Raw genomic sequence first — 13,999 nt, forward strand, 5'->3', positions numbered from 1 at the left:
CAAAATGTATGCCAGTAAGGTGACCTTTTATTGGCCAGAAAACATGTGGATCCCACAGATTCAAGTGAATTGAACAATGCAGGTGACCTTTTTATTATTATTATTATTATACATTTTTTATAGCGCCATTTATTCCATGGCGCTTTACATGTGAAAAGGGGGCAAATATAGACAAATACAATAAACATGAGTAAAAAAAACAAGGCACTAACAGGTACAGAAGGAGGGAGGACCCTGCCCTTTTTAATATACGGTAACTGTATTAAAAAAATTGTAATGGTAGTTTTTATGTTAGACTTATGCAATTGTTTACAGTTACATACACATGGCCACATGTTCATCAGAACTGTGGTCATGATGATCGTAAACCCTAGTAGGGTATGATACTATTTAGATTCACTTGAAAATAAAAATCACTGTACTCTTGTTTTTTTCTGTATTCCCTCCATTAGGAGTGTCTGGAATTCTTCAACATAGCAGATTCACAGGCTGCAAATTATTTCCTGATGGATAAAAGGTGGAATCTAACTCATTATAATAAGGTGAGATCAAAGTCCAGATGCATTTACTGTGTTAAGCCCACCATACACATTAGATGTCTGTTAGCCGACTGATGCTTTGGCAGATAGTTCGACCGACATCCATCTTGGTCGACTCACGCACACACGGGAGCGCTTGTTCGGTCGAGCACACCTGTGTTCTCTACGAGAAAGCTGCCAACTAACGCATGGGTTAGTGACTTATCTTTGGGAGGACAATGCTATCGGCAGTCTGAAAATGGACATGCGTGATCTATATTTCCCAGAAACGTCAATCGGTCGGCGTACCATACACCAGACTGTTGGCCGTGCCCATCAGTTTTGGGGGGTTGTCTAATGTGTATGGGGGCCTTTAGTCTATAAATGCGAATACTCGTATTTTAATATTGTTGAATTGAAACAAAAAAGAACGTCACTCTAACAAACAAAAGGATAATTTACCTCGGTTCTATCCATATCAGACAAGTGTAGAAATTCTCGTTTGTTATGGGGTCGCTGTTCAGTACATTAGGAAGGTTTGTTCTATAATTAAAGGGCTCATCCCTTCCTTCAAAAGATATTGTTGACCTATCCTTCAAGAGAATATAAGCTGTTCTGCAGTACCTAGCAGAAGCCACTACATATTGAATGTATTTGTGCAGTGCAGCACTGTTCAATTTGTTTACATCCGGCAACCACCAGAGCTCATAACAGCTGACCAACAGGGTTGCCAACTTTCTGGAAGCTTATCAAATAACCACGGAGAGAGAATATTTTTTATGGACACTTTGGAAAACTATAATTTATTATGATTATAAGTGATATATGTGTACAGGCCATAATTAAGATATGAAAACATTAATTGAATTCATGAAAAAATGTAAAATGAGGATAATTATGATCAAAATAGTCTATATAAGTTTATTTAGCTTCAAAAAAATTCTGGACACCTTACATTTATTTATGGACATGGCAAATAAGTGCTCTATTTTTACTGACTGTACTGGAATGTATGACCGGTTAGTAACCTAGCTGATCAGTGGGGGTGGCGGTTGTCATATATTCTGTCCAGACAACCACTTTAAATCCTGTACTGTGGTTTAACTGTTTTTTTCTTTTACCTATTTGAAGACTTATGTACGGGACATCTACCCATTCCGGAGATCAGTGTCACCACAGCTGAATCTAGTGCACATGTCCCCTGAAAAAGGCCAAGAACTTATTCAGAAACAGGTACACATTTTTTATTTTGTTTTGTATTAAAAATATATAGCATTCATATGAATAGGAGCCTATTTGCAATACCCAAGAGAGACCATTAAATAAGGTGACAAAGGTGTGGTGTTCATCTCCACAAATTGCTTACATCTACCCACTGCTCAGAGATGGTAACAGCTGTTTGGTGGGGGTGCTGTGTGTCGGATCCCCACCAATCTGATATTGATCACCTATCCTATGGATGGTGGACAACCCCTTTAGTTCTTTTTTTTCATAAATGAACTGTACAAGCAAAGATTGGAAATTTGTTATCTATAGTATTAGAGAAAAAAAACTTTTTTTCCCATACTTATTTATCATCTTTTGTCTCCTACACTGATCATTTTTTCTTAAATCTACCTTGACTGAAGAACCAAATTACAGCTGCTGCCTATGTACAGTGCCTTGCAAAAGTATTCAGCTCCCTGGAACTTTTCAACCTTTTCCCACATATCATGCTTCAAACATAAAGATACCAAACTTACATTTTTGGTGAAGAATCAACAACAAGTGGAACACAATTGTGAAGTTGAATGAAATTTATTGGTTATTTAAAATTTTTGTGGAAATTCAAAAACTGAAAAGTGGGGCATGCAATATTATTCGGCCCCTTTACTCTCAGTGCAGCAAACTCACTCCAGAAGTTCATTGTGGATCTCTGAATGATCCAATGTTGTCCTAAATGCCTAATGATGATAAATATAATCCACCTGTGTGTAATCAAGTCTCCGTATAAATGCACCTGCTCTGTGATAGTCTCAGGGTTCTGTTTGAAGCACAGAAAGCATCATGAAGACCAAGGAACACAACACAACAGGGAGGTCCGTGATACTGTTGTGGAGAAGTTTAAAGCCGGATTTAGATACAAAATGATTTCCAAAACTTTAAACATCCCAAGGAGCACTGTGCGATCATATTGAAATGGAAGGAGTATCATACCACTGCAAATCTACCAAGACCCGGTTGTCCCGCTAAACTTTCATCTCCAACAAGGAGAAGACTGATCAGAGATGCAGCCAAGTGGCCCATGATCACTCTGGATGAACTGCAGAGATCTACAACTGAGGTGGGACAGTCTGTCCATAGGACAACAATTAGTCGTATACTGCACAAATCTGGCCTTTATGGAAGAGTGGCAAGAAGAAAGACATTTCTCAAAGATATTCATAAAAAGTGTAATTTAAAGTTTGCAACAAGCCACCTGGGAGACACACCAAACATATGGAAGAAGGTGTTCTGGTCAGATGAAACCAAAATCGTACTTTTTGGCAACAATGCTAAACGATATGTTTGGCGTAAAGGCAGCACAGCTCATCACCCTGAACACACCATTCCCACTGTCAAACATGGTGGTGGCAGAATCATTGGCTTGTGTCTGCTTTTCTTCAGCAATGACAGGGAAGATGGTTAAAATTTATGGGAAGATGGATGGAGCCAAATACAGGACCATTCTTGAAGAAAACCTGTTGGAGTCTGCAAAAGACCTGCGACTGGGACGGAGATTTGTTTTCCAACAAGACAATGATCCCAAACAAAGTAAAATCTACAATGGAATGGTTCACAAATAAACATATCCAGGTGTTAGAATGGCCAAGTCATAATCCAGACCTTCATCCAATTGAGAATCTGTGGAAAGAGCTGAAAACTGCTGTTCACAAACGATCTCCATCAAACCTCACTGAGCTCGAGCTGTTTGCCAAGGAAGAATGGGCAAAAATTTCAGTCTCTCGATGTACAAAACTGATAGAGACATACCCCAAGTGACTTGCAGCTGTAATCTCAGCAAAAGGTGGTGCAACAAAGTATTAAGTTAAAGGGGCCGAATAATATCGCACACCCCACTTTTCAGTTTTTAAATTTCCACAAAAATTTAAAATAACCAATAAATTTCGTTCAACTTCACAATTGTGTTCCACTTGTTAATTCTTCACCAAAAATTTACATTTGGTATCTTTATATTTGAAGCATGATATGTGGGAAAAGGTTGAAAAGTTCCAGGGAGCCGAATACTTTCGCAAGGCACTGTAAGTCAATGGAGAGGACAGGGTGAAGTAGCTGGCGGGAGATAGAAGCACAGAGACACAAAATGAAGCTACTGCTTATTCTAGTGTTTAGAGCCTTCAGAAAGGAAAACTGCTAAAAAATTAAAGATTTAAGTCCTATAATGGCCAGAAATATGTTATTCCTAAAGTTCACAAACGTGGCAGCTTTTTCTAAAAAGGCCACTGAAGCGATGGTTAGACTTTAATGAGTTTAATTGGATATAGGACACTAAGATTTTTACTTGAATTAGCATTAAAGTAATTTTTGCACATGATAGTATAATTTTGGAAGGACTGCCATTATTAGATTCCAGATGAATAAATGGAAAATTTGTATCTCTCACCTTTTCATACTGACTTATCTGAGGCACCAGATAGTATAAATCGGTAAGATGGTAGTGGAAGTGGCACAGCTTGGAGTTATCAAGTCCCTCAAAATACTTTAAGCACAATCATTGTAGATATGTTGCCATTTTCAATCCCAAATCATATCACAGAGGCATATGTATTCTGAATTTTAACTCACTAGTAGGTAGAAATCAAAGCAATCCTTCTTCTTGTTGTAGGGAGGATTCTTCCAATTGTCGTGGAACTTTTCCCACCATAAAGAGGCATTGAGGACACATGTCTGATTCTGAAATCCTGTTCAGAAAATAAATACCATGATGTGAATTGTTTAGATTCTTTGTCGGACATAAATAATTATGATCATCAATATATAACATTTTCTTAGGTGTTTACCCGTAAACTGGAGGAAGTTGGAAGAGTTCTCTTTCTAATATCACTGACTCAGAAGATTCCCAGTGCACATAAACAGTCTCATGTTTCCATGCTACAAGAAGATCTCTTACGTCTGCCATCATTTCCACGTAGTGCCATTGATGCAGAATTCTCCCTTTTTAGTGATCCACAAGGTAAGTATTCAGAATTATATACTGTGGAAAGAAACAGCACTGAAGGGAAGAGGCAACTTTTGGGGACATACTGGGACACTGAAACAACTAAAAGGCTGGTTTTACACTTTCAGATTTTTTTATCAACCCCAAAAAAAGAATAGATTAAAAAAATTACAATAAGTGCAGCCTTATCACTACTTTCTGGGACATGGTCAGGAGGTTAGTTGAGGATCTCTTTGATACCTGCCTTCCCCTTGAAACCTTGTATTACTTGCTAAATGTTCCACCAAGGGAGATGAGGAAGTGGTCGGCCATACTATTCCTATACATAGACATCCTAGACACTACCAACAGTTTCTTAGTAATCTGACAGAGCCGAGACTACAACACCTCCTTCCTCGCTTCTTTCCGTTCCAGCCCACCTCTCTACCCTTCGTCTTGTGATTATAGGTCTACTTTCCCTCACGTCTTTTAATTTGTCTTTGTTATTTCCCCTTGTTCTTGTTATAAACTGGCCTATTATCAGAATTTTACTTGGTATATTCTTTATTTTCCTTTTTTTTTTGAATAGTTATGACTCTACAATCTACTTTATTGTGAACTTTAATAAAAAATACAGTTAGAAAATACAATTTCAGTGTTTTAAAGATGTGTTACTTTATATAGAATCCATTCCTGGTTTTGCCTTTATAAACCGCAGTGAAGTACCTGAGTGTGGAAACTCAGATTAATAGTTATTTACCATATTCTCAGGAGTTCTGGTTTCTCTATATTCCTCTAGGTGGGAAGGAGCTGTTTGGTTTGGACACACTTCACAAGAGCTTGTGGATAAAGCTTCTTGAAGAGATGTTTTTGGGGATGCCTAGTGAATTTCCCTGGGGGGATGAGATAATGCTCTTCCTTAATGTCTTTAATGGAGCTCTGATTCTTCACCCAGAGGACAGCGCCCTCCTTAGACAATATGCTGCCACTGTCATTAACACAGCTGTACATTTCAACCATCTCTTCTCACTCAGTGGATACCAGTGGATTCTCCCAACTATGTTGCAGGCAAGTAAGAGAATGTTTAGCATTTAATAAGGGGAATATATGTGATGTTATATCTTACATATTACACATATATATTACAATATTACTTCAAAAAAACTCTGATGTGACAATTTTTTCTGTGACAAAAAAACATGATTTTGATGTTTCTAAGTGGTGTTTCCTTAGTATGTTTTGCCCGCATTCAAATGTTATCTATAAATTTATATACACTACAAATATAAGGAAAACTACAATGATACATTATTTTTGAGTAGCAATAAGATAGCTTATAGCCTTTCATTTTTTTTTGCCATATGTAAACCTAAAATAGTGCAGCTCAAATCCAAAGTGCTCCTAAACCCCAAACCAGCGCAAAATTTATATTTTGTCATCAACACAGCCTTTTAATTTTTAGATTATAGTCAATGTGTGACAGCTAGCCTTTTACAGAACTAGTTGGGAGAAGGGGACATCATTTTTGAGAGGGATTTGTTTTTTCAGCGCTCAACAGGTGGAAACCATGTAGAATTGTGGAAATTACAGGCTCTATAGACATGTTAGCGATATGCAAATAATGAAAAATTGGAAACAAAATTTTCAAAACATCTCGATTCATTCAGTATGGAGTGTGAGTGTCACACTCAGAAATCCCTGACCTTAGAGCCTTGGCTGCTATCAGTGCGGTAATTAATGGCTGTCTGAATTCTCTTAAGCACACAAATCATCAAGATTCGCTACTGACAGTGACAGTCACATATTGGTACAGTGTGTCATTGCCAACAGAGACTAGCCTGACACTAGTTTCATACCAGAGTAATATCGGTGCTTTTTGCTACCTGTGCAACCACAGATTACTGTCTAATCTTGGGTCTTATCATTGTAAATAAACTTGAACCATTATTATTCTTTTTCAGGTGTATGCTGACTATGAAAGTAACCCACAGCTTCGTCAAGCTATTGAGTTTGCCTGCCGACAGTTTTATGTACTGCACCGTAAACCATTTGTGCTTCAGTTGTTTGCCAGCGTTGCTCCTCTGCTTGACCTTCCAGTGAGATTTATTTTTAAGACCTTCTATCACTATTTCATCACAGTGCCATTGCAATCCTGTCAACTAATTTAGATTTCATTTTGGTTTTCTAGATCATTATTAGGTTATTACTGTTCTGTAATTCCATTTTACACTTTATTAGTAGCATACAATAGAAGGCAGATTCATTGACCGAGTGAATGATGAACAAATACTGTGCAATTTGCCTCTTCAGAGAGGAAGATGACTGGAACTTTAGTGCCATTTATTGGAAGTAGCAATCATAAAAGTCTATATAGACCCTTTAACGAACCTTGCCCCATAGCTTAGGATAAAGTCAAATCAGCATCTCTATTTGCAAACACATGTTTCAGGTTGTTGCTCCTCCTCAGTGCAAAGCAAGACATCTGATTTGGATGTATGAGAGGCCCTGACTGAGGTCTAAGGGAAAAAAATCTCTCCTTGTGGAGAGAACAAGTCTTAGTTATCACTAGCAGAGTTGTTATCTGTCCATCTCTTACTTTTTTGACAACATAATATTAATCTTTTTAATTATAAGATAAAAAGCTGTCTCTAGTCTGAATATGTTAGCTTGATAATAATAATAGTGGCTTGTTTTTTTCTAACTTCCAGGATGGAGTGAATAGTGGCTCATCCAGTAAAGGAGTGTCTTCTCAGTGTCTGTTTGACCTTCTACAGTCGTTGGAGGGAGAAACACCAGATATTCTAGACATATTGGAGTTGGTTAAGGCTGAACGACCCCTTAAATCATTGGGTAACTAATTATTAATATCTAACATACCATATTACATAAAGAAATGTTACAATTTTTAGGCAACTGAATTCAGTATTTTTTTTATCCCACTTTATGGATTTCTATTTTATAAGGAAAGTCTCACAATAAAGTATAGGGCATCCTGACAGATTTTTTCATGTTGTTGCTAAAATGACATTTTATGTATTAGTTTAATTGGAGCCACACAATGCAATTTGTTTGATAGTAAATCATGATACATTTAGTTCACAGGACATGCACGATATTAAAACATCACTTTTATTAATTTCTTTAAAATAAGATAGTATCAAAGAGAAACAAATTTGTATAAAAACAGCATATACACTCACCGGCCACTTTATTAGGTACACCTGTCCAACTTCTTGTTAACACTTAATTTCTAATCAGCCAATCACATGGCGGCAACTCAGTGCATTTAGGCATGTAGACATGGTCAAGACAATCTCCTGCAGTTCAAACCGATCATCAGTATGGGGAAGAAAGGTGATTTGAGTGCCTTTGAACGTGGCATGGTTGTTGGTGCCAGAAGGGCTGGTCTGAGTATTTCAGAAACTGCTGATCTACTGGGATTTTCACGCACAACCATCTCTAGGGTTTACAGAGAATGGTCCGAAAAAGAAAAAAAATCCAGTGAGCGGCAGTTCTGTGGGCGGAAATGCCTTGTTGATGCCAGAGGTCAGAGGAGAATGGGCAGACTGGTTCGAGCTGATAGAAAGGCAACAGTGACTCAAATCGCCACCCGTTACAACCAAGGTAGGCCTAAGAGCATCTCTGAACGCACAGTGCGTCGAACTTTGAGGCAGATGGGCTACAGCAGCAGAAGACCACACCGGGTACCACTCCTTTCAGCTAAGAACAGGAAACTGAGGCTACAATTTGTACAAGCTCATCGAAATTGGACAGTAGAAGATTGGAAAAACGTTGCTTGGTCTGATGAGTCTCGATTTCTGCTGCGACATTCGGATGGTAGGGTCAGAATTTGGCGTAAACAACATGAAAGCATGGATCCATCCTGCCTTGTATGGAGCATCTTTGGGATGTGCAGCCGACAAATCTGCGGCAACTGTGTGATGCCATCATGTCAATATGGACCAAAATCTCTGAGGAATGCTTCCAGCACCTTGTTGAATCTATGCCACGAAGAATTGAGGCAGTTCTGAAGGCAAAAGGGGGTCCAACCAGTTACTAGCATGGTGTACCTAATAAAGTGGCCGGTGAGTGTATGTGACTAACTAATGTAAGTACCCCTGACCAAAAATGTCTAGGAAGGGGGATAGAAAATAGGCTGTGGTGACCCCAATACTGGTCTATCCTGTCCCAGGAGGTTTGCACCCTAGAGATGCAAATGGCGCCCCTGCTCACCAAATATTCACCTTAGTAGGCCCTATCAAGCCATTCAAGCCAGAAGCGGTGGTTGATATTAGAAGTACAATAACCACCATCACCATTCAAATTGGTCAAATCACAAAGTCAGATGTAAGATGTAGCATTTGGTCAGGTTAAATACAGCATTATAGATAGACGATCCACATAGTAATAGAGATCACTAGGTCCATTGCAATAAAGACCCAATGTGATTCACTAAAACGAATTAAAAGCATTAATCACATAAGGCATATGTGATTAATAATAAATCTGTGCAAGACGTTTGTTAGGTAGTATAAAGGCCAGAAGGGATAATGTCCATCAGGTATTGCCCAGACAGAGTTGGTGCCCAAACAATCAGCATCTTTTTATACAAATTAGTTTGTCTTTGATACTATCTTGATATTTTAAAGAAATTAATAACAGTGACGTTTTAGCATAGTGTATGTCCTGTGAACTAAATTTTGATCTCATACGCTGAATTAGTTTGTCGGTTAATCCTTAAATCATGATATATTTGCTGCAAAAACAGTGAGGCTTCACATGTGTCACAGTAATATTTCACGTTATTGCAATATGCAGGCAACTCAATAGACATCATCTACATGGAGGATTGTGTGTTTTTAATCCCTTCATGACCTTGTGGTTTTCTGTTTTTGCCTTTCAGTTTTTTGTTGCATTTCTTCCCAGAGCTATGACTTTTTTATATGGTTGTGTGAGGGATTGTTTTTTGCGTGACGGGTTGTACTTTTGAATGACACCATTGATTTTACTATATTGTATACTGGAAAAGGGGAAATAAATTCAAAGTGCGGTGAAATTGCAAAAAAAGTGCAATTTTTTTCTTGTTTTTTTTACCATGTTCACTAAATGCTAAAACTGACCTGCCATTATTATTCTCCAGGTCATTAGAAGTTCACAGATACCAAACATGTATAAATTCTGCTTTTATTTAAGTGGTAAAAAAATCCAAAGTTTGCAAAAAATAAAAAATGGCGCCATTTTCCGAGACCTGTACTGTAGCATCTCCATTTTTCGATATCTGGGGCTGGGTGAGGGCTTATTTTTTGTGCTTCGAGCTGACATTTTTATTGATACCATTTTGGGGTAGATGCAGTCTTTTGATCGCCTGTTACTGCATTTTATTGCAATATTGCGGCTACCAAAAATAACATAATTCTAGCATTTTGATTTTTTTTTTTTTTCATTACACCGTTTACCGATCAGATTTATTCTTTTTACATTTTGATAGATCAGGCGTTTCTGAACGCAGTGTATTTTTGCACCTTTTTATTGTTTTATTCTGAATGGGGCAAAAGGGGGTGATTTGAACTTTTTTCTTTTTTTTTTTTCATATTTTTAAAAACATTTTTTTCACTTGCTTCAATAGTCTTCATGGGAGACTAGAAGCTACGATCATCCAATCGCCTCTGCTACACATAGCAGGGCTTTAACATTGCTATATGGAGCTAAAATGATCTTCTGCTATGAGCGCCACTCATAGGACGGCGCTCATGGCAGATCGGCAATGATAACCACAGGGGTCTCCTGCAGACCCTGGTTGTCATACCAACCCATTGCGCCCCACAGTCATGTGACATGGGCATTGATGGGCAGGATTAGTGTTAAATGTTGCTGTTGGAGATTGAAAGCAGCATTTTTAGCATGTTAACAGCCACGGTTGGATTGCGATTCCACCTGTGGTTGTTAGAGGCACATGTCAGCTGATGAAATCAGCTGACATGCCAGAAAACATGCGGGCTCAGTACATGGAATGTAGGGACATGAAGGGGTTAAAGAGAACCTGTCAACGGGTGAAAAATAGTCCGTTTTTGCTCTTATTTTTTTATTCCTGCTGCTCCTCTGAGTAATTAGTTTGTTTGTTTTCTTTTTAAAATCCACCATGAAGTTCCAGAGATATGGCCTTTTCTAGTGCTATGATCTTTCCAATGGAGCGTGTCTCACAGGATTCTCTGCAGGAGTGTCTTTAATGCTACACTGCATAAATATCCTGTGGACCATGCCCCATTGTAATGACCATAAAACTGATCACTAAATCAAAATACTTATATCTCTGGAACCCGATAAAAACGGATTAAAAATATATATATGTGAAACCACTGCGCCACGGGCCGGGCTTACCCTGGAGGCGCGTGACTAGGTGTCTACCGGGTCTTCACTAGATCCTCTGGTGGTGAGAATAAGCTGGACCATCGGTAGATACCAAGGACCATCCAAGGGTGTTCCTCGGGACTGCAGCAGCTGACTGGAGGGTCAAGGTACAGGAGGGTAAAGATAAAAACGAGGTCAGAGAGTCCAAGGACGGGGCAAGCAGCATAGGTTCAAGATATGTAGCCGAGGTCAGGAGTGGAGAGGTCAGATAGTACAGATACACAAGTCGGGTCAGTAATGGGAAGAAACAAACAGACAAGCACAAACTGGACGCTAGCAGAGCAAGCTCACTATGAAACGTTTTGGTGGTGAGTGGTAGGTGGAGCTGCCAGATATAGAGTCGGCTGACACGGGATACGCCGGGGAACCTAATCTGCAGGACACATGGGGTTAAATTCCTGCAGAGACCAGCCACAACCCATAAGTCAAGATAGAAACAACCCTAAGATGCAGCAATGCTGCAAGAGACAAAACCCAGTGAGCCACGTGATAACCACGGTGAGTAGGGCACCATACAGGTTACCATCGTTAGAATATATATTGGCATGCTTAGGATAGTAATGTGAATTAAAAAGAGGAATAACTGTTTCTCTTTTTATTTAGTGACAGGTCCTCTTTAAGCCTTTCCTGATGCTTGTTCAGTTAACCTCCAGTTTTCATTCATAAATCCACAAGAATATAGAAAGTTCTTAAATTTGTAGTGTACAATGCAGAATGGAAATTCCATGATGGCGCCATAGCTAGGTGTTTATGCAGCTAAATATTTTTAATTGTCATGATCAAGATAAGGCTATTGTGCATTAAGTGTAATTTAGTTAATAACAGTAGATCTTGATATTTCTTTGTGCAGATTTTTGCTATGGCAATGAAGACATGGCCTTCTCCATTAGTGAATGCATTAAGCTCTGTGTGACAGTAGTGGCTTATGCCCCAGAGTCATTCCGCAGGTAACTGTTTCTTATCATTTCATGTATTTTCTATTAGACCAGGCAGCAATAAATATAATCAAATACGATAGATTGTAGGGTGTTACCTGAGAAAATAGGGGAATAAGGGAGAGCTATCTATCTGGGAAGAACAAATATCCAGTATTGATCCTCGACAATTCCTTGAAAAGGATCCAACGTGAAGTGAATAGAAAATAAGAAAGAAAGCTAAATGCACTTTCACTCAGATACCAAGGTTCCAAAAATATGTGTTGAATAAAAGTATTTTATTTGTAAAAGACTACTAACATAAAATTGCTAAAGAATGAAAAAGTATTCTAAAAACACAATGCGTTTCGACTATCCAGCCTTCATCAGGTGTAATGAAAGTTACACCTGATGATGGCTGGAGAGCCGAAACGCGTTTTGCTTTTAGATTAATTTTACATTCTTTAGCAATTGTATAGTAGAGGCCTTATATAAATAAAGAGTTGTATTCAATGCATATTTTTGGAGCCTCGGTATCATCAAGTGGAAGCGCCTTAAGCTTGGTTTCTTTCATCTTTCAAACAGATAGAATAATAGAAAGAAAATGTGAAAATGTATCCATAAAAATGTTTACCAAATACTTTTATTCCTGAGTTACACCATGTTTTGTTTGCTTGACATAGATGTATTTTTCCTGATTATTGAAATTTACTTTTAATGAATTTCTGTGAGCAAGTACTGGAAGCTTTATGAGCAAGCAGAGAACAAATTAAGGAGATTTCCCCATACATGCAATAAAAATGATATAACATGTGTTCTTTATCGTAATAAAAAGGTAACGTCTGTATTTCACTGACCATGTCCATAGTCAACGCCTGGTGATAAATCAATTTATAACACATAGAGATTAAAAAGCACAATGCAGACAAAACTGTTAGCTGAATGTGTACGATGTCATATCTGCACCCAACAAGGGTAGGATGACTTACTGTGGCCGCTTCGCTAGCCTGAATCATAAAAATGAAAAAGAATACAAGTATTCAATCAGGCATTATATACATGGAAATGTCATTTCATTAATTGCCAATGCTGTTTTTTACAATTTACTTCTCAGCCTCCAGATGCTGATGGTGTTGGAAGCACTGGTTCCCTGCTACCTGCAGAAGCTAAAACGCCAGACGTCCCAGCTGGAAACTGTTTCAGCGGCACGTGAGGAAATTGCTGCCACTGCTGCTCTCGCCACATCTCTTCAGGCCCTCCTGTACAGCGTAGAGGCACTGACAAGGTCTCTGCTTAATTCTAGTGGTAGAATTTATCAAACATTTCCTTTACTAATCATTTGTTAATATGTACCCTGCCTCCATATTACTACAGAGAAAAGGGATCACAATGGTGGGTAAATAGTTCAATAAGGTTGACCAGTGTGGGTAGTTCAAATATCCCACTTTAATCTCTACAACCCCCTAATATCCAGATGAATTGTAAAGTAAAATGAAACTCGGTGGAAGCTTTAATTTAATGTGGATGGGTGAACACATTGTCTATGTAACCTGTTTAGTGTTTGTGCACATGACAAGTTTTACACATCGGCATACCCACTGAGTTTTGCAAGCAGATGACATTCCAAGAAAACACAGTAGGTCATTTTTACATTGCATGTATTCATTTTTTTTTCTAGCATTTTTTCGGGCAGCTTTCTTAGCTTACTCGCCTGAAAAAGACGTTGTGTGCACATACCCTTTAATTTCTCTTCAGGCTTTCATTCCCATTCAATTTTTTTCACTTTGGAAAATATGCTATCTATCATTTAGAAAATTGACTTAAAGGTGATGCTGAATTATTTTTAGGCCGATGACTGCTCCTCAGATGAGCCGAGGTGACCAGGGTCACAAAGGTGCCACAACGGCCAATCACACAATGTCAGCTGGAGTCAACTTGAGGTAAGAGCTTTGTTAACTGCCTCAAAGGTCCTACTACTTGTA

At 38.5% G+C, this 13,999-nt stretch overlaps 1 protein-coding gene across 23 annotated transcripts in view; it reads left to right on the forward strand.

Moving 5' to 3' along the window:
- UNC80 (unc-80 subunit of NALCN channel complex) overlaps positions 1–13,999 on the forward strand; it is a 287,092-nt gene that overhangs the window by 190,546 nt on the left and 82,547 nt on the right. For all 23 annotated transcript variants that reach the window (XM_077272205.1, XM_077272209.1, XM_077272212.1 and 20 more), the window contains 9 exons: positions 453–542; positions 1,650–1,751; positions 4,551–4,731; positions 5,495–5,763; positions 6,657–6,791; positions 7,404–7,545; positions 11,954–12,050; positions 13,132–13,302; positions 13,865–13,957. In XM_077272205.1, coding sequence (XP_077128320.1) covers positions 453–542; positions 1,650–1,751; positions 4,551–4,731; positions 5,495–5,763; positions 6,657–6,791; positions 7,404–7,545; positions 11,954–12,050; positions 13,132–13,302; positions 13,865–13,957 — 1,280 coding nt within the window. The remainder of the gene's footprint in view (positions 1–452; positions 543–1,649; positions 1,752–4,550; positions 4,732–5,494; positions 5,764–6,656; positions 6,792–7,403; positions 7,546–11,953; positions 12,051–13,131; positions 13,303–13,864; positions 13,958–13,999) is intronic.

The sequence above is a fragment of the Ranitomeya variabilis genome, chromosome 7, assembly GCF_051348905.1.
Source record: "Ranitomeya variabilis isolate aRanVar5 chromosome 7, aRanVar5.hap1, whole genome shotgun sequence".
In the NCBI taxonomy this organism is placed as follows: Eukaryota; Metazoa; Chordata; class Amphibia; order Anura; family Dendrobatidae; genus Ranitomeya; species Ranitomeya variabilis.